Source organism: Dermacentor silvarum, chromosome 2 (assembly GCF_013339745.2).
Source record: "Dermacentor silvarum isolate Dsil-2018 chromosome 2, BIME_Dsil_1.4, whole genome shotgun sequence".
Lineage (NCBI taxonomy): Eukaryota > Metazoa > Arthropoda > Arachnida > Ixodida > Ixodidae > Dermacentor > Dermacentor silvarum.
The window spans coordinates 37,415,187-37,436,448 of NC_051155.1; the positions used below are offsets into that span (position 1 = coordinate 37,415,187).

At 45.6% G+C, this 21,262-nt stretch overlaps 1 protein-coding gene across 1 annotated transcript in view; it reads right to left on the minus strand.

Annotated features, from left to right (window-relative positions):
- Positions 1–21,262, minus strand: part of LOC119439969 (neprilysin-like) — a 500,589-nt gene that overhangs the window by 102,670 nt on the left and 376,657 nt on the right. Inside the window, exon 12 of the mRNA XM_049662689.1 lies at positions 7,595–7,662. Coding sequence (XP_049518646.1) covers positions 7,595–7,662 — 68 coding nt within the window. The remainder of the gene's footprint in view (positions 1–7,594; positions 7,663–21,262) is intronic.

Sequence of the window (21,262 nt, forward strand, 5' to 3'; positions counted from 1 at the left end):
GTATTAGGGGCCCGCGCAGAGCGTTTTTAGATGGGAGATGCGCCAACCAAGCGAGAAATGAGTGATGAGAAAAAACCTGCAGCTCCCAAATAAATAACAGACATAAGATATCAAGGGGAGGTCACTCATGACGTTGGAATGATAGAGCCCACGTTATGAAAGTTTGTTGTGAAAAAAGACCTGCGATATTGGACGTTTTAGGACATTTCTTGTCCTTAATGGCAACAGTATCAGATGACGTATACGAAGTGCTCGAGAGGCCAATAAGCCTTTCGGAAGTTGAAGATGCGATTGACAATCTCAGTCCCGGCAAGTCGCCTGGACCTGATAGTCTCGGATGGGCTTTCTACAAGAGCTGTAAAAGTGGAATAGGTGTAGCTTTACACCGCGTGATAAGTGACACGTACGAAAACAAGGAAGCGCCTCCCTGTCGGACACCGCACGTTATTTTAATTCCTAAAGCGAAATACTGAGCGAGGCTTTTGGCGGTTGAAGCCTATAGACCAATTAGCTTGACAAATACGGACTATAAAGTTTATACTAAAGTACTGGTGCGACGATTGAAAACTTTATTAATAACTTATGGGCCCCCATCAAACGTGTGCTATCAATGGAAGGTCTATATTTTCGAATATACATAGTCCAAGGGCCATATTGGACTGTTGGGACGAAAATGAGGGCCGAGTGGCCATGATACAAATTGATCTTGAAAAGGCTTTTGATAGAGTAGTCCATGATATCATTTTCCTGCTTTTAGAACATGTTAAAGCCGGTTCGGTGATAACAGACGGAGTGAGAATGGTTTGTAAAGATTGCACTGCGAAATAAATAATAATAGGAAATTAGGCGTCAGTGGTGTCATCAGTACAACAAGGATGCTGTTTGTCGCCTCCCCTGTTTGCCTTGTACTTAGAGCCGTTTTCTTTGAAAATAATGAGAAGCCAATCTATTCGTGGCTTTATCTACTCGTATTCAGGAATCGAGTCTAGAGTTCTGGCTTATGCGGATGACGTGGTAATTTTTTGCAGAGATACAGAGAGTGTGGATAAAACTATGAAAGAGGTTGTTTCTTTTGGCGGCGCAAGTCGAAGTGCTCTCAGCTGGACTGAGTGCCTATAGCTTATGGCACGGCAGCTGGCCACAGACACCAGACTATTTTTACAACATGAACTGGAGTGTTATCACTGGAAATAACATTGGGGAGCCATTGCAACATTATCGTGACACTGCAGAGTATAGGATCAAGAAATAAAAAAGAGTTAGAGACCAGACACCAAAATGGGGCGGGCATAATTTTTCGATGTCTTCAAGAGCTAGTGTATGATTTGTTTTTTTTTGTTACAAACGTGTAACATGTTATGCATGCCAAGAGTTTTGGTGTAGAATTTTATAGAGTGTTTGCAGTATATACATGGGGATAGACTAGCCGTTGTACCTTGTTTCACTCGTTGAAGAATGGGAAACTGAGGCTAACGCATTTCTTCCTGAAACAGATCCTTAGTCGGTACTTTTTCTTACGGGATCAAAGTGAGATATTGCTACGTACTCTTATTCAAGAGAGATTAAGTTCTTCCTTGCATGAGTGGGTTGTCTCGTCAAGAAATGAACGAACACCAACACCAATTGGTATTCTGAGAGAAGTTATGTCCTTTTAATTACTAAAAGGACATTTTCGAATGATTTTTTTTTGTCTTCCGCGACGCTAACGAAACTCTATCGGGACCTTGTCGATGATTTCTTAGCGCTTCCTGTATATCGCACGATGTATAACTTGGGACCTGAATGCAATGTGTTGAAACACGGGAAAAAAATACCGGTTAGACATTCACCGCAAATCTTTTTTTTTTTCAATTGCATTCTCGCACTCTGCATTTGAAGCCATGGCTGCAAAGTAAAGGCTTCTTGGTTCCGGGGACATTTAACTGCATCATATGTAACAAATCCGAAACTATCGAGCAAATCTTCTTGTATTGCAGGAGTCCTTATTTCTTCTGGGACGTTCTCAAATCAAATCTGAAAAAAGAATTGCCGATAAGCCCTTTCGGAATTCGTTTCTTGCCATGTGCAGACGCAGGGGGAGTACCAGCTGACACGATAATGCTTTTATGTGTGAACAGCTTGTGAAAAACGCGCATGGATATCAGGAATGCCCGCGTAGATGCAAGGTCTGCAAAGCAACACCTAATTGAAAGTTTCACGTACAGGCGTGATGATGCCCTAAAGCACATGATTGAACGGCCAGAATGGTTTCAGGAGCTTAACGCTTTGGTGTCTGTGGTGTGTTTTAGCTTTGGTGTCTCTTTGAAGACATTTTAAATCAGCACAGTCTAGCCAAACGATGTCATAATATTGTGTAGCACCAAGTGACCTGCTTTGTATTTGTACGTTTGTACGTATTGTTGATTCATCATTGATTCTTCATCTTTGATTTATTCAAAGATGGAGAAAATATGATGCTTGGAAAGCTTGCGGCCCTTTATACGCAATGCCCCACCACTTCAAGTGTACCAGAAAGCTGGAAGAACGCCATCATTATACTCATCCATAAGAAGGGATACGTTAAAGAATTGGAGAATTATAGACCCATTAGCTTGCTTTCAGTATTGTGTAAAATATTCACCAAGATAATTTCCAAAAAAAAAATCCGGGCAACACTTGACTTCAGCCAAACAAGAGAACAGGCTAGCTTCAAGAAGAGATATTCTACGATGTATCATATCCTTGTCATCAATCGGGTAATAGAGAAATCTGCGGAGTACAGTCTAGCTTTCTAAGTGTAGTTCATGGATTATGAAAACGCATTTGATTCAGTAGGGATACCAGCAGTCATAGAGGCATTGCGTAATCAACCAGTTCAGGAGGCATACGTGAATATCTCGGCAAATATCTACAAGGATTGCACAGCAACCTTGGTTTTTCACAAGAAAAGTAGAAAGGCACCTTTTAAGAAAGGGATCAGGCAAGGAGACACAATCTCTCCAATGCTATTCACTGCATGCTTAGAAGAAGTATTCAAGCTCTTAGAGTGCGAAGGCTTAGGAGTGAGGATCAACGGCGAATATCTCAGCAACCTTCGGTTTGTAGATGGCATTGTCCTATTCAGCAACAATGGGTACGAATTACAGCAAATGAGTGAGCACCATAACCGAGAAAGTGTAAGAGTAGGGTTGAAGATTACTATGCAGGAGAAAAACATAATGTTCAATAGCTTGGCAAGGGAACAAGAATTCAGGATCGCCAGTCAGCCTCTAGAGTCTGTAAAGGAGTACATTTACCTAGATGAACTACTCTCAGGGGACCCTGATCATGAGAAGGGAATTTACAGAAGAATAAAATTGGGTTGAAGTGCATACGGCAGGCATTGCCAAAACCTGACTGGGAGCTTACAACTGTCGTTGAAAAGAAAAAAAATGCACGATCATTGCATTCTGCCGGTGCTAACATATGGGGAAGAAACTTGGAGGTTAACAAAGAAGCTCGAAAACAAGTTAAGGACCGCACAAACAGCGATGGAACGAAAAATGTTAGGCCTGACGTTAAGAGAGAGGAAGAGAGGAGCGTGGATGAGAGAACAACCGGGGATAGCCGATATTCTAGTTGACATTAAGCGGAAAAAAATGGAGCTGGGCAGGCCATGTAATACGTAGGATAGGTATCTGGGACAATTAGAGTTGCAGAATGGAAACCAAGAGAAGAGATACGCAGTCGAGGACGGCAGAAAACTAGGTGGGGAGATGAAGTTAGTAAATTTGCAGGCGCAAGTTGGAATCACCTAGCGCAAGACAGGGGTAATTGGAGATCTCAGGGAGAGGCCTTCGTTCTGCAGTGGACATAAATATAGGCTGATCATAATGATGATGATGACGTATTGTTGCGAAGAAGGTAATAAAGCAAAAAAAGCTGGCATGGATCAGTGGTAGAGCAACTTATTCTCATGCAGCAGACCCGGGTTCAAACCCGGCGGGAACTGGGCATATTTTTTTCTTTTTCGCGGCGATAGCTGCTATGAACACCGGAAACCACCCGCGGCGGCGACAGCGGACACCATCGCCACGCGAAACGGCTATTAGAATGAGCGCATAACAGCTTACGCTGTAAAAACGTGTTGCCATTCTGTCAAGTCCCGTGTACAGTTTACGTCCGCTGCCATTGAGTATGCCGCAGTGTTTTTCAAGTGACATATATACCCGTGATACTTTATCATATCTACTCTTATTTTACTCCAGCATGCGGCTTGTTTGCCTGATGATATTTTGCTGAGCTGCTCTGCACTCATCGGTAGTTACACAAAGAGTTTCCGTTTTTTTAGCTACTACGTATAATCCAGGTTAGGTGATGGTACTAGTTAATGTATATTCCATATAGGCTTCTTTTGATGCTCTTATTATATGACAAGAAATGTTGCTCAGAATGCAATCTCAGCTTTGACTACGTTATTTGATTGACTACTCCGCGCACGCACGTTGACTTCAGGTCTGAAGTTATAGATTGTGATGCCGTGCAGTGATGTGTCTTTGTTCTTCTGTGTTGAAATAATTACGCGTTCTGGAGGCAATAATTTTATCTTTCTTATTTTATTCAGTATTCTAATCTGGGCACAACCCTGCTGATATATATATATATATATATATATATATTCACCTTTGTTTCCGTGCACTAGCCACGAGCTCCACCGACTGTTACCCCATTGCTGACAAGTATGTCACGTAGTTCCCAACTTTTCTCTACCTCTCTTTAAATTGAGGGCAACCTCACTAACCAGTAGATAGTATCCTTCAGCCTGCCTAACAATTCAGCATAGCCCAGTGTACTGGTATTTCGATATATCAGGAAATTAATTTGGATTCATGTCTCAGCAGTTCGTGTTTTGTCTGTCAACAACATCTTACGGCGGTTGCGGAAGATGACAATCATTATATGCAATTGGTTCCTTTGCGCTAATGCTGCGAATAAATCAAAATTTTCTATAGAAAACACACCATTGCCGTTTGTCTTCCCCAGCATTATTTATCGCGCTTTCGAGCTCAGGTGGCCCGTGACTACATTATAGCGCTGCTAACCGATAAGGCACAGCCAGTTCTAGTTGGGAGGCAGATGTAACTAGGGAGCTGAAAGCTAAATATTTGGCAACTACAATCTTCGTACTTGAAGCTAAACATTTCGACAGAATTACCTGTCTGGCTGGGAAAATTGATTGATTGGTTGGGAAAATTGACTCACAACAGAACAGACATCAGTCCTGGCAAAAGGTCATAAATTCAACGTCACCACAGATAACCTCCCCCTGCCCAAGATTGTCGCCGCCCTCGAAAGCGGCATCCAGCAGCTGGACCCTAAAGTACGGGAACCGCTCAGAATAAAAGCAATAGGCATAATAAGGTGCAATAAGTACCGCCGAAGAGAAAGAAACTTGTCGTCTGACGAAATAAGAGCGCTGCGATTACTGAGGGAAGATGGGGACATTGTAATTCTACCAGCGGACAAGGGAAACTCAACCATCGTGTTAAACACGCAGGACTACGAGGAAAAGGCGTCCACCCTCCTTAACAGCCAGGACTACGAAAAATTAAAAAAGGACCCTACCACAAGGACCCAATCAGTACTGAATAAGACGCTGGTCGCAATTTTCTGAAACCACCCAAGCTCTCGAAATCTTTATCTAAAATTAATGTGCAGGAACGGGTCCGCACCAGCCTTTTACGGCTTGCCTAAACTCCATAAACCCGGAATCCCCTTACGGCCAATGGTAGACTTTTCATGCTCCCCACTTCGATCACTATCCACATACTTGCACCAGATTATATCACCACTCACTGGAAGGACAGCATCCCACGTGCGCAACCCCGAAAACTTCATCAAGCTCATATCAAATGTACGCCTCGAAGATGATGAATGCCTGGTCTCTTTTGATGTGATCTCTTTGTTTACCAGAGTACCCATTCAGTTAGCTATATCCGCAACAAGGGATGCCCTGGAACGCGACGACACACTCGATGAGAGAACCCCCTTGAGTGTAGACGAGATCTGCCGCCTTCTCGAGCTATGCCTATCAAATACCTACTTCACCTTCCGAGGCAGCTACTACAAGCAGGTAAAAGGAACTCCCATGGGGGCCTCAATTTCCGTCACCATGGCTAACCTAACTATGGAAAATATTGAAGACAGAGCTCTGAGTACTTTTTCCCCGAAGCCAAAAGTTTTCCTCAGGTACATGGATGATTGCTTCTGTATCGTGAAGGAGTTGCAAGTCGAAAACCTGCAGAGCCATTTAAATTCCATAGACCCGGATATACAGTTCACGTCGGAGCGCGAACAAAACGGATCGCTACCATTCCTAGATGTACAAGTTACACGAACCAACGGCAATCTAAAATTCTCAGTCTACCGAAAACCAACCCACACAGGCCACTACCTACACTTCTCATCCAACCATCCGGCAAACCACAAGGCATCGGTCGTAAATTCTTTATTGAAAAGAGTCTAAACTCATTGCAGATTGGAATCAGATCAAAAGAAAGAAAGGAGAACGGTTCTCAACGAACTCAAAAGGAACGGCTACACAACGGAATTCATTCGAAAAACAACCCGACAACAAAAAAGAAAAAACAAACTACGAGACCTACAACCGTTGACTCCCCCTCGACCACAGAAACGAGTGTCCATCCCATACGTCAAAGGTACCAGCGAAGCTCTCAGCCGAATACTGAAAAAAGAAGGCCTCAAAGTGGCGCATAAACCGATGAACACTTTGAATATCCTCATTCCTAAACCAAAAGACCGTCCACCAAAAGAAAAAGCTCAAGGCGTCGTCTATAAAATCAGCTGTGCCGACTGTCCGGAGTCGTACATCGGGGAAACCAGAAATCTAAAAGTAAGAATCAGACAACATGAAAACGACGTCAGAATGTTGAACCGAATACGCAGCACCGTCGCCGAACATTCCGAAGACGCCGACCACAAGATTTCTTTCCAAGAAACCCAAATCCTTCAAACAGAGACAAACTGGCGAAAAAGGCTACTACTCGAGTCTTGGCACATTCAGAACACGGCGGGTAATATAAACCGCGTGAAGGGCATTCTTCCTACTTTGTATGTTCATGGCCTTGCAGACGCGACGAAGGGAAGAAAGGACCCCCACTCTAGGTCAGCAACACCAAAACAACTCGCCCCCCCCCCCCCCTGTCCCTCGTCAACGCGTTCCCGCGACTAAAGGGACCCCAGCACCGGTCATCCCAGCCGACCAGCGACGCCGAAGCCCCCCCCCCCCCCCCCCCGTCCCCACCCCACCCTACCACCTATTGTGTCTGTCTAGAACAGGTGCCTGGCCAAGTGTCTCCGCACCTTACGCTCTCTCCCCCTTCCTCTCCTTTGTTACGACGGACCTTTTAAATGCGGCACACCGCCACCTCCGAAGAATACCCCCTGAAGAAGGAGCCGAATTGGTTCCGCAACGTCGGGCTAGTAAATTTCCTTATTTGGTTGGAGTCAATCTCTAAGTCTTAATCTTCGTACTGCAATCTTCGTCATGACTGGCCTCCGAATGAGTCATCCCCGTACCCTACCCTAAACATATAATATAGTAGCCTATTCTCACCGCTTGCGTCGAAGGCATGGAACATTTCGTGAGCAATAAGCCCGCCGATGGCACCATAGTTTAGGGATCTGCAAACAAAAAGGCACCTAAAATTACTGCGTGGTTAAAACAAACGTACTTTCACACGGTACTACTTCCTTACGTTACAGACATGCACTCAATGGCACTCGCACAGTGTACGCGACTTCCCGGAGAACGAAATGTAAACTAACCGCGAGTAGTTTTCTACCTGTAGCTCTTAAAAATCCTAATTTGGTATTTAACGTCCAAAAGCGACATATGAGCTAAGTGTGATGGCATTGTAGAGGACTGCAGATTAATTTCGACCACTTGGCGTTCTTGAACGTCCCAACCAATGTAAACAAGACAGAACTTCAAAGCAAGATGGAAACTTGAAATGGTGAGGAGTGGAACAAGAAATATGGTTTGAAACTAACATTTCGACAAGGGGACTTGTCGGAAGCCAAGTCCGCTTGTCGAAACATTAGCCTACAGCATTCCTGGTTTGATTACTCCTCATCAAATAAATATAAACAAATAAGCAGCTTTGCTAATTGTGCCGTTTAAATCTGAGCGCCCCGACCAGGAATGAGGATCGCGACCTTGAGCTGAGCAGTCGAGCACTTTACCTATTGAGCTATAGCGGCGGATGCGAATAGTTTCGCACACTGACAGATGTGTATGTAATTCAAAGTGTCGTTGTATACAGGGTTCTAAACTATAATGCACCAAGATATAAAAACATGCAAATGCCGCGTCACTGGTGGGAACAAAGGTAATCTTGTTTGCCATCGCTTGAGGATACTCAGATAATTTTTTTTTGCATTCCACCTAATTACTTATTTAGCCTTAAGCAGTTATTCAACTTCTCAAATATTACAATTAGATTAAAAGTGTGAATGAGAAAATTCTAGAGCAACACGAAAAACTCCTGATACAGCTTTCTGTTGCTCAATACGTGCTACATAAACGTTTTTCCGAGCGTGAAAGAAGCCCGCGAATACACGCAAAGTGCCTCAAGCGGCCAGTCGCGTGGCAATACGGCGCGTATTCGCGGGCTTCTTTCACGCTCAGAAAATAAAATTTATGTAGCACGCATTGAGCAACAAAAAACTCCATCGAGAGTTTTTCAAGCGAAGCTTGTATACGCTAGACTGTAGTGACGATGCAACGCTAAAAAAAACCAGCGGCTCTCATAGCTGCACAGGTGGCTCGTGCTCGGGACGCGCTCGTGGCATTGCTCCCGCGTTCGTCGTCGTCGTCGTCTACTTCCACAGCTGGCTCTGTTGCCGCTAATCATTCCAGCGTGGAATTTCACTTCTCTTCTATCGTCGTAATGGGGAGGCCGCATTTACGGGGTTAAGAGCCATTGCTTGAGGAGGTATGAGCCATTTATTGTCTTACGTAACCTACCGGTTTAATTTTGAAGCAATTTCATGGATATACGTCCAGAATGAACGCACTCAGGAAACAGCTCGACTTCGACGTGCCGATTCTAGCGTGTGGGCATCCGAAGCCCAGGCGAAACGTCAATGAAGAGCCGCGGACCCCGAGTTGAGGGAGCACGATGTTGAGGCCAAACTTCAGCGTCGTTTTGCCCTCCAGCAACCCGATAACGGCGGTGCACGCCTCGTCAACGCTAGTGCCAACTTCCCCGGTGCGACGGCCAGGTTTCAACGCGAGTTTGTCGCGGAACTTCGGAGCAAGCAACAGTGCGTGTGACCGGTTGTGGTTTGAGCACACCGTGGTACTCGTCAGTGCAATTCGTTCGGAGGCACACCGAAGAAATAAACGACAAGCTTCGCTTACCCCCATTTTGTCGACAGCGGAGGGGCTACTAATTTTTTCATGTTGCTCTACAATTTTATGGACACTTTTCATCTAACTATATAATTTCAGAAGTTGAATAAATAATTAGGACTAATTATGTAATTAGGTGAAATGCAAGAAATAATCAGAGTACCTCCCAGCGACGGCAAACATTACCTTGGTTCTGTCCATCTACGTGCATTTGCACATTTAAAATCTTGGTGAATTGTTGGGACACGCTGTATGTTAACACGTTGTGATAAAAAAAAGCATGCAGTGTGTACCAAAATATGCGTTCCTGTAGTTGCATAAAGGCCGACGAAAGACATACATACATTTTACGTTATGTTCGGTCGTTCCTGTGCTACCCGCTGGTGTGACTTAGCGTCTATGGCGCGGCGCTGCTTTTTACGAGGTCGCAGAATCAAATCCCAGCCGTGGCGGCCGCATTTAGATGGAGGCAGAATGAATAAATGTCCGTGTGCCGTGCATTAGGTGCAGGTTAAAAATTCCCAGGGGATAAAGGTTTTCCACTACTGCATGTCTCATAAACATATCGTGCTCTGGCACGTACAATCCGAGAGTATTTTTTTAACATTCGTATGTTTTATTCATTTTACTTCCCAAGCCTTATTACAAGTACGCTGAAAGAGGGTATCTTCGACTGCTTACAATTTCATTTAGCACTAATCGTACGATATTTTAGTCTAATTGAGAGGTAATGCGTGTCACTCTACCACACTTGAAGTAAAAGAGCACCAACTAGAGCACCAAATGAAAACTCCGTATATACTTCATTGCAAACGATAACGTCGCTATGTGGACGACAAAGTCAAGTTATCGCGACGATAGCTGTACATTAGGCTATTTTATGGCCACAGGTTTAAAGAGTACCATGGTTCAAAAACACGACAGTTACGAAGTTGACGATTGCACAAGTTCTCATGCATACCAAATGCGGGCACAACTTATGTCATTACCAGGCGTGTTTACAAAGAGAAATTCCCAAATTGAATGGAATATAAGTGCAGAAAAAAATGACCGAAGAATATCGAACGAAATACCTAATAATTTTTCATTTCTAACGCAACAAGAACCCTAAAGTTCGCGCGGGCTCCCATTACTAGCAAAGACATCAGCCTTATATGCAACGGCGCATGCATGTGATACCATTCACTGAGGAGCTTGTAAATGATACACAACCGCTTTGAATTATCTTGTGTACCCTGAGGAGGAGGAGGGAACAACTTCATTTCGTCAATTTTAATTAGTGAGGGGGGTGGCTACCAGGCGATGCCTCATAGCCACATCCTCGGCGCTTTCGTTGGCCCGAAGTTGAACCTCCAAGTTGTGTCCCGAAGTATTGCTTCCCGCGCTTCAGGTGAGGGAGTAAATATGATTTGAAGAGGCTATGGACCCCCATAATGAGCAGTGTGTGTCTTTCATGTCACCCTGACAAGCATTGTAATGAAACAACGGATTAGCGTGTTACCAGACGCACCTATAGTGTTGTGCTTGCAGAAAGGAGAGAAGTGTCATACAAATCCGCACATTGTTTTCAAGGGACGCAAACAATGTGACACCAGCCAAATGAAAAGTCTGAACGAATCCATATATAGGCTGCCTGCAAGGAAGCCATACTTATTGAATGACGGGAAATAATTGAGAACTTGCATTCAGCATGAGTTGGTTCAGGAACTGGTGGCCTCTGTTAAACAAGCGCCCCTATACTGCTGCACAATCACCCGGAACAGTGCTCACATTCATCTTTGCATCTCCCTCACTACTGTAACAGGTGCTTTAATTTTTTATGTATTTAAAAGAGCTGAACATTTGGGAACTTTATTTACTGCATTCACGAGTAAAAATTGAATCGAATAAGAGAAACTATTCGACCTATTACCGAAATTCTGAATATTCGCACGCCCTGAGTAATTCTAATTCCAATAGTAGACGTGAAGACCTGCAACAAGCTTGAAATGGTGCTGACGAGGCACGCAAAAGACCTAGTCAGCGAGGTGCCTACATTACCTCGGACACGGGCTCTGCATGCAGTCCGCGAGCTCCTGGTAATTTGGGTTTGTGCGCAACTGAGCGCACAAATCCGCGGCTCCATGCTTTCTGTTCTTTTGAAAGAGCAGGTCTCTCCCGCAGAAGGAATAAGACACGGGCGGCAGAGTGTCCACTGTTGCAACGAAGCTCACGAGTCCCTCGAGTAGCGCTGGACGAGCTACCTGGATCTTGACGTGGTTGACCACCTGAGAGGCGCACACACACATTTGGCGACGAAATGAACAAGAAATGCTTAAATTTCATCACTACGTAAAAAACGCGAGTTATATCTCTTTAACCTCATCGTAATGAAGATCGAAGGCGAAAACTCGTATGCGGAATGTCGCAATGTGCGCTGTGTATTTATAATTTGACGAGAACACGGTCTCACGGGAATGAGAGTGAATCTTCTCTGTCCACGCTCGCGCAAGGGCCGCGTCCAGGCCAGAGTTACGGAGTGGCAACTGAGAAGTTTGAAATACTTGAATATCTGTAATGAAAATATACATTGAATATTTGCAAATGTGTAATTATTCTCGAATCATTACACACTTTCAAATACCCGGAATGCAATGGGAACTGAATGATGACATCAATTGGGACGGAATAGGAATGAAATGGGAGCTTAAGATTGCGGAACATAGTCCGGAAGGGCTAAATGTTGATTTTAGGCGCCCCTACAAAACCGGTGAACTCAACTACTCTTGGCAAATTTGTTGCATTTCTAACTTCTTGCTCAAAACGTCTGTTTTAGCATCCACCTAAAAGTGACATCTCAGTGGCTTTACTTGTAAACAAGTTGATGGTAGACACCTTCTACACTTCTAAATACGTGGCAATTTGAATTTGTTAAAATGTGTAAGTGCATTTTAATACAACAACTTGAACATAGTGTCTATTACTGAACTTTTTGTTAACAGGTTAAGCTTGCGAACACCAACTGCGGATTGAGTGAAGGCTGAAGAATTTTTCGATTTAACAAAAGCATGCTTGATCGATGACAAACGCGTGCAGACAAAATATCGACACGTCGCAAGCGGTTCCACTCGACGCGAGTCCGTGGTGATTTGTAAGACAAGTCATCTTTTCTTCACACACTGTCGAGTATTCAGATGGCACGATAGCGGGAGGTCTGAGACATGTGTTGGAAAGTAGTGGCTGTTAATGGTCCCCGTAAATGTGAAATAAGAAAGGGTAGCAGACTTGAGCGATTCCGTCGCATCTGAGCTCACTTATTGCAACAGCAGCATTCTCCTATACAGTGAAGACCACCATCTAACTATTGCTGCCCTTCTCTATACTCAAATAGTTGCGCCTGCTCACAACGGGTGTCACGGTGTAAAATCTTTTTGGACTTTGCTTTATTCGAATAAATAACAATTAGAGAGATTACAGGCAACAACCCCCTTAAAAGATAACAGGCCGCAAAGGGTGCTTTTTTCTTGTGGGAGAAATGTCCGGTAAGCTGTGTCAGGGACGCAGTCGCAGTGAGGTACGGAAAACGTCTTCCGCGTGTTGCAGAGGCGGTATGGGTAGGGAAATGACGTAACCAGATTTAGAACTTATATTTATTAAACATCTTACAAGCTTAGTTTCTGTTACAGCTTATAATGGTTTTACTGTATAATGTTGCAGTTGTGCCAACTTCGTATTTATAGTAGGGTTTATTTGCAGAGGCCTTTTGTGCACTGGGGTATAACAGTCCTCTTACTGGAGGCGCCTGAGTTGCCCTGCACCACTCAAGCCCGCCAAACTCGTGGGTCACTGGGGCTTCAGATCTTGCCTCAATGTCTTCCGCCTGCGCTTCCTATGGCACCTTTCGCCCTCAAAGTTTCTGGCACCAATTGCGCATTTGTAGGCGTGATAACTCATGATGAGGTCCAGTTTGAAATACACAAATTATACATACTATGGCTGAGCGAGCTCTGATAAACGCCGACCACTTCTGCTCGTATCGAGAAACAAAATGCCGAGCTACGGCTCACTCAACGCCGCCCGCCAGGCTAAATCTAGCTCGGATTGCGTCCAGCGTGGCGCGGATAACGGCACCCTCTGTGCAAACGACACATCCATGGTCGAGTAATGGCTTCTTTGTTGTGCACAACGACACAAACGTAAGCCACGTAAGTATAGTTGCAAAAATATAAGCGGCACTATTAAAAGATGTTTTCCTGACATGCGGTTTTAAAGAGCGACCACCATGGCCAAACTGAAAGACTTTTCAGGTGAAACCGGGGGGTTATAATATTTATTACGGCTTTCTGCATCCAGAGATGCCTGCCGGTAGGCGTCTCACAGGTGAAGTTTTGTAAACTTTTGACCTTCCGACATGGCTATCCACAGCTCTTCAGCACGCGGAACTGGGTAGGTTTCTATGGGCGACATGGCATTTACTGTTTATTTATTTGTTTATTATTGATGAATACTGCCAATCTCGACAGAGATTATAGCAGGGAAGTTACATGAAATGTCTACGAGTTACACAGAATCATACATGCATAACATCATACATTCCTACTTGAACTATACAAGAGAAATGGCTTTAGTCATACCGTATATATATATATATATATATATATATATATATACATGCTATACACAGGGTGTTTCAGCGAACACTTTTAAGAATTCTTAAAGGTTGCCTGTGGCAGATGGCACAATTCTAATTTATTAGCTGGTCTACTCAAAGAGGCGGGCATTACTTGCACAAGAAATTGTGAATGCATAATGGAATAAATACCAAAAATTCACTAATTAGGTTTTTCACTAATTACCTGATGGTCCGCATTGCAATTTACAAATTATAGCCTTAGAGTTCGCAAGGCAGATCCAGTTGGAACGAATTCACGGGATGACACCGGTTTCGAGATATTAATTCCCGAACTTTGTGGAGAAATGCATTGGCGTTCCAGTTTGTTTCTTTACAAAACGTCGCTTTATGCATTGAAGCACAAAAGCACAAGGTTTGTAAGGCGGCGAAATTCAATGGTAATTTCATCCTATGATTTATTAAACAAAAATACAAAAATCTCCCGGTCACTGTCGATGGTAATGTGAATAGCATTCGAGCACTTGAGCTACATACTCTATTTCTGAAACCAATTCAACATCTGTAGTGGTAATTGTGAGAATCCCGTTGCCTCGGCTACATGCAACTTATTCCGCGGTCGTCTTACTTTGCTGTGGCACTCGCATGCCAAGGTCGCCTATGAGCGTGGCGGCATGACGTCCATGGAGGGAGAAAAAGCGGTATGACGACCACGGCGTGAAGACAACAAAATGACGATTCTTAAGCGATGACGATGGCATAAGGCTTAAAGCGCGAACACGACGACGAAAATTGGATGACGATGATTGTGAAACTATGATGGCGCTACAACAACGCTAAGACGACAGCCGGATGACGAAGCTGGAGTGACGAGGATGTCACGACCACCATGGCATGACGATGACGGTATGACAATGGATACATGATTGTGACTGTCTGACCACGACGCATTCCGACGATGGGATGCCAATGGCACATGATTACGACTGAATGACGAAAGCATGCCAACAATGGAATGACACAGAAGGAATGACGTGAATGAATAGACTAAGGATGTATGACGATGACGGCATCACGACGATAGGCCGACGTTACAGAAGTGATAACGATGGTAGAACGACAGCGTGACGCATGACCAGAACATTCGGACGTCGACTGTGCAACTGTAATGGAACGACCGCACTGGCAGTACGACTGCGGCATAGCTACGAAGGCATGACGGAGACGCAATGAAGAAGATGACATGAAAACAATTTCGGTAATTGGGATAACGACTAGTGATCCCAACAATGCATAATAACGATGGCATGGCCAGAGTCATATTATAGCGCTCTTCAATGAAGCACACTAAACAAACTGGTTTATTGTGGGCGAACTTGTGCCCAGAAACTCAAGACTAAAACACATTCACACAATTGGCAAGCAGAGTTAACAGGATCCCGTTCCACATCAACCGTGTCTGCAGACCGAGCACATGCGCAGCCGCATGCGCGTGCACAAGAGACACGCGCTGTCTCGGCATGCGCGAGGCGTTGCTGGCACTCTTCTAGTGGCGGTGTGATGAGGCGCTTGGTAGGATACCTCGCGAGAGTGCTCGTAACTGGCACGTGGAGAGATCTCTGCGGATGACAACGAATGCCCGATAGCGCCTGTCAGAAAACGCAATAACGACGACTGCATTGCAACGGCAGCCGAACGATTACTGAAAGACGACAGCATGATTAGGATAGAATGACGAGGAATAAATGACGTCGATGGGTCGAAGAAGACGAAAATTAAAGGACGGTACTATAGTGATGACGAGAGGGAACTACCGCGAAAACATCACGTCGACGAAATGACAACAAATGCATGACGACGACGCAATAGCGACTATGACATAACGATTGCGTGAGGACACTGGGACGAAGACGATTGTATGATGACAATGGCGTGAAGACGACTGCATCATAAAGACTGCATGATGACAATGGCACGACGATGAATGCATGACGAGATGCAGATGACAAAGCTGGAATGACGACGCAACGAGCACAACCGCATCAGGACCACGAGCACATACCTTGTGTCAGAAGCCATTAAATAACTTGGGCACTGGGTCGGTATAGAAGGCGCGACAGCGACAGCATGTGGAGAGTCACATCACGAAACTGGAATGACGACAATATAACCACCACGATGGATCACAACCAGGAGCACATACCCTGTGGCCCAAGCTGGCAGACAACTTGGGCCACTGGGTCAGCGTAAGAGTAAAGATAGGTGGACAGATAGATAGATAGATAGATAGATAGATAGATAGATAGATAGATAGATAGATAGATGGATAGAAAATTGCGACAGAACCCGTCTCACGATGGCTATTCACGGTATTGCGTGAGCATAACCTTCGACAGCGATATTTCAGAAAGTCATACTTTCAGAGATCAGCAACTCCATAAAATACCATGCACACAATTACGATATCCCCTGTAAGCTCGTTAAAACCAATCTTGCGTTTGATAAATGAAAAATTGTTGTATTGCTTTTCTTTCTCCCATAATTAACCGCCGACACGCTCCCTTGAATGAGAATCAGTCCTGTTAAGAAGAGTGTCCCGTTTCTTGCAGATGCAATTCTGTGGTTGCCTGCAAACGCATTATGGCGCGTTTCATCCCGCGCAAGCTCTGGTGTGTGTTCTAAGTGAGTCTAGACACGGTCGCTGGATCCAGCGACCGTGTCTAGACTCACTTAGAACACACACCAGAGCTTGCGCGGGATGAAACGCGCCATAATGCGTTTGCAGGCAACCACAGAATTGCATCTGCAAGAAACGGGACACTCTTGCCTGCAAACGCATTATGGCGCGTTTCATCCCGCGCATGCTCTGGTGTGTGTTCTAAGTGAGTCTAGACACGGTCGCTGGATCCAGCGGCCGTGGTCTAGATAAGGCCAAGTCAAAACGCGCCAAGCGACTTCACGCGCTCGCTTGCCTGTGATAAATCCTGTTCTAGGCCGCTTGTCGATGCATGCGTCCGTGGAGTAATGGTTTCAATAGCGGGTGTCTGTACTAGACGTGGTATGTTCGAGTACTGCCATCGGACAATTCTTATGATATTTATTTAATTATGCAAAAGAACTGCATGCACCTTACGCCATTATCCGTCGGCGTGCACGTCACCGAAACATGGTACCAAAAATGCCCCACGCCGCAAAGAGTAAAAATATGAAAAAAGGCTCAGACTGTCGTCATATTTCTCAGGGATGTTCCTGTAAACAACGTAAATTTATTTATTTGAAAATAAAATATGGTACATTTCGGTCTGCGTGGGATCAGAATCCGGACTTCCGGGGCGCGGACCAGCAGGCTTCCCCGACGCCACGGCGGCTCTACGATCATGGCTGACTAAAGGTGTGCCTTATGCGCACGTCATTGGGCACGTGATGGCGCAACCAAGGGGGAGGAGGTGGCGCCACGTCAGGAGTGCATAAAATGAGCGCCTTCATGACGTTCGGAGGCCTACAAACGCTATAATGGGGTGCTATAACGTAAACTGATTCCAAATTGTTTTGATTCTAATTTCTGCAATCAGCCTCCACGATTGGTGAAAACATTTTCTGGCCACTCACAACTTCACCTGTCTGTCACGCGACGTCACGAAAACCGCGATAGCTCCCCATCTGATATAACCTTTTCTGGCTAGGCCCACTTCGCTTGTCTGTCACGCGACCTCACACAACCACGAAAACTGACTACGTAAAAGTGACGTGTACGCGAAAAAATGCATTAATCTGCCGAACAAAACTGAAAATTTTTCCTAATAGCCACCGTCTGCCCCTTTCCAAAAGGAATAGAAGATGGCTGCCCACCGATCGCTCAGGTCCTCGCTACCGTACCTGCCGGTGAGCATGTATTTATTTGCGCATGATAAACCTTTTTGCGTGGCAGTAAAATGATCGAGCCCTTTCGGCATGCATACGACATTGCTCTGCCAACTCTTCCATGCTGAGGATCCGTTTTGGCGGCATTCTCATCCTTCCGTTGCACGCGACCGCGATTTTCGACCAGCCACTGCAAGCTAAGTAATGCGAAACGGACCAATCGGAGAAGCCGGAACCACCCTTTTCATGCGGTTATCTATTTTCCTTGTTCTGGCTTGGCCCATCGCAACCCTCTCCACTATAGCGTGCTCCTAGCCTCTTGTCCGCCAATTAGATAAGAAAAACCGCATTTCCCCGAAGGGGAGTATGAGGAAGTGCGAAGCACGGGGTGATGCTATGAGGGGGCGCGCGCGACTAAACTGCAGAGCCGAGGGAAGGAGACGGCAGCGAGAGAGCACGACTGACGCGCCGGCGCCACACACACAACACGTGACGGCGGAGCGAAACACGCCAGGCGGTTGGAGAGGGGGTGAGCGGTGGGGAGAGTACGCACACGAGGGGCTGTTACCGGGCGAGGAGGGAGCTGTCAGCGCGAGGGGAGAGGCGGCGGCCGAGGGTGAGTGCAAACCTAACGGGGGGAGAGGCACACCAGCTGCATGGCGCCGTGACGTCACGGCGCGGAGAGGGTGCGAGGAGCCGGCGCGGCGCGCGCAGCCACGGCGCGGAGGCGCCAGCTGCACAACGCGCCGTGACGTCACGGCGCGGAGAGCGGTGCGGAGCCGGCGCGGGGCGCGCGCAGCCACGGAGCGGAGGGCGGAGCGCGCGCAGTCACGTGGGGCGTGACGTCGCTGCGCCGTTGCTACAGACGCTCCTCTCCGCTCCTCGCGCCGTTGCTAGGGGAGAGGAGGAGGAGCGCGGATGCCGGCGGAATTTTCGGGGTCGCTTAAGAAGTGCATTCGCACTTAAAACCGCTGAGTGTAGACAATGTTAATGGTTTTCAAAGCGAACAAAGGTGAACTCCTATAAACGAGGAAAGTGTTTGATTGGGTTGTTCAGACAACGCTGCGGTTCACCGCCCGTTGCTTGCGTCGGTTGTTACTTAAATTTGACGTCAGGAGTTTGGAATCAAAACAGTGGAATTATTTTCCGTTATAGCGCCCATGCTTTCGCATTCCCACACTTACGGGAACAGTTTAGGCCCTATACGTCATATGTATTTTAGCCTATGTATGTGACCCTTTTTCTCAGAATCTGCTAGGCTTAAAGGATTCATGTTGGTATCATTGTATTCAGATATCTGTGTTCTCGTTACTGAACTAAAATTATTGGTATGTGTAATTCAGTTCGTTTCTGATGTTGCTTTTAGTGGACCCTCCCAATTTTCAAGCCAAAATGGACAATAAAAAGCTTGTCAGGCCTGCAATAATTTTCATATTCTAGTTCAGTAAACCTTGTCGTTCTCCCTTGTGTTGTCTTGGTAGTGGGAAAAATATAGCTTATAGCTTTTGTGGTGTCAGAGAAAATAGGTCAAACCGTGCAACAATTTATCTTTTGAGATGATTGGCCTTGAAGTGATACCGGCACCGTCTAAGGACCTCGCTAAAAATGACACGCTAGGCAGAATTTTGTTGGTAGTGTGTGTGAACACATACACCTTGCCCTTGGTGTGTGTGTTCTTCTCTGCCGTCCATGCCCTTTTGTTGCGCAATAATACTTTAGCTTTTTGTTGTGCCAGACGAGAAATAACCATTCCGCTAAACCTAGAGAAAGCCTGCGTTTTCCTTTCTGATATTTTTCAGCACAAGAGAAGTACAAATTATGTATATGTGTAAAAATGGCGGGGCCGGACACCACCTCGGTTTCGAAAACGGTCATTTTCAGGATAAATAAATTGCGCACGCATAAATTACACAGTCAGCATTGTTTAGGAAAGGGTTCCAAATCTCTAACAAACAAAAATTGATTTTATTAGAAAGTTTTCCCAACCCTGTTCCCTTAAGCAGTCATAAGCGTTAATGATGAGGTTACAAAGCTGTTTGAAGCCAGACAGGCGAAGTTTAGGCAAATATATGTACCTACCATGATTTCCTTGCTGGCTGACCTAATATCAATTCGGGGGTTCGTGTGCCCACGAGTAGGGGTCGTTAAGCGTACTTAAGTTTCTGTATTCCCACTAATTCATCCATTCAATCCTAGATGGCTGTACGGGGTTCTAGGAACGCCAAACGGAGGGCTGAACAGAACGCGGCCGGAAATGACCCCGGGAACCTAACCAAACAATGCTACGCAATAATAGCCTGCGTTGTTAATTTGGCAAAAGGCTAAACCTTGCAGCATAGAAGATCGGAGGCAAAAAATTCACCGACGAGAACAATACTCCATAATGCGAAATTTGAGCGAAGCTCTATACGTGTTTTCGTTTCGCGTGTCAATATTTTGTTATATGATTACCTGGATACCCAGTGTTTATTAGCAAGAGAACGTTGTGAGTAGTGTAGGTGGCGCGGACAATATGTGTCGTGCGGCGCATTGCAAACGGAGCGAAGTGAGGCGCGACAGCCTCGCTAATTGGGAGAGGCAGAGCGTGGGTCGCACGTGGGCGCTATTCACAACAGCCGCCATGCAGCGCTTTGTTTCCATACGGACGACGCGCGCTACTGTTTGGGAGGCCGACGACATGTCGTCGGACCACACATTTGTTTATAGAGGTGGACACGAAAGGGCAGCGAACCTTCTCCCCTGAAGAGTCAGCCCGAGGAAGCATGAAGCGAACCCCAAAGCAGTGTGTTTGTTCTGCCAGGTTGACTTAAAGGTCCAAGCCTTCAGCATCGACTCAACCCCCAGAATCCTCTTTTCCCCTGGCACGGCTAAGCCAGGAACGGGTAGACGCAGGAGGGTCCTAAGCCAGTGCAAGATGTTGCAACACACCAAACGCCTGCTGAAGCAGATACCTCTGCGGGGAAAGACACGAAGATGACTGTGTCTGTCGAAAGGAACTGTAGACATTCGTGAATATGCGCTGCCAGCGTTCTTTTTCAAGCTGGTGTTCGTGAAGGCAACGTGCACGTTTCTGATTCAAGGGCACATGGAAATCCTGGCTGCTTTTACCAAACGCAAAAATGTTAAATTTCTTGCATTAAACAAAACGTGCAGCATAGGGCGACTTCTATATTTTTTTCTAATTCTAGAGGTACCGTTGTTCTTAGCCAAACTTCAAGAACCGCTATACATATGTCAAAGTTCTGAGCGTCGAGCTGTTATAAACCACGCCTAAACGTGTAAACAACTATAGATTCGTGTAAAGTGTTTAATCGCAATATATTGATCACCCAAGGAACAGTTAGAAATGACGAAGCAACGCCTAGTGCGTTCGTTACATTGCTAAAGTAAAAATATAT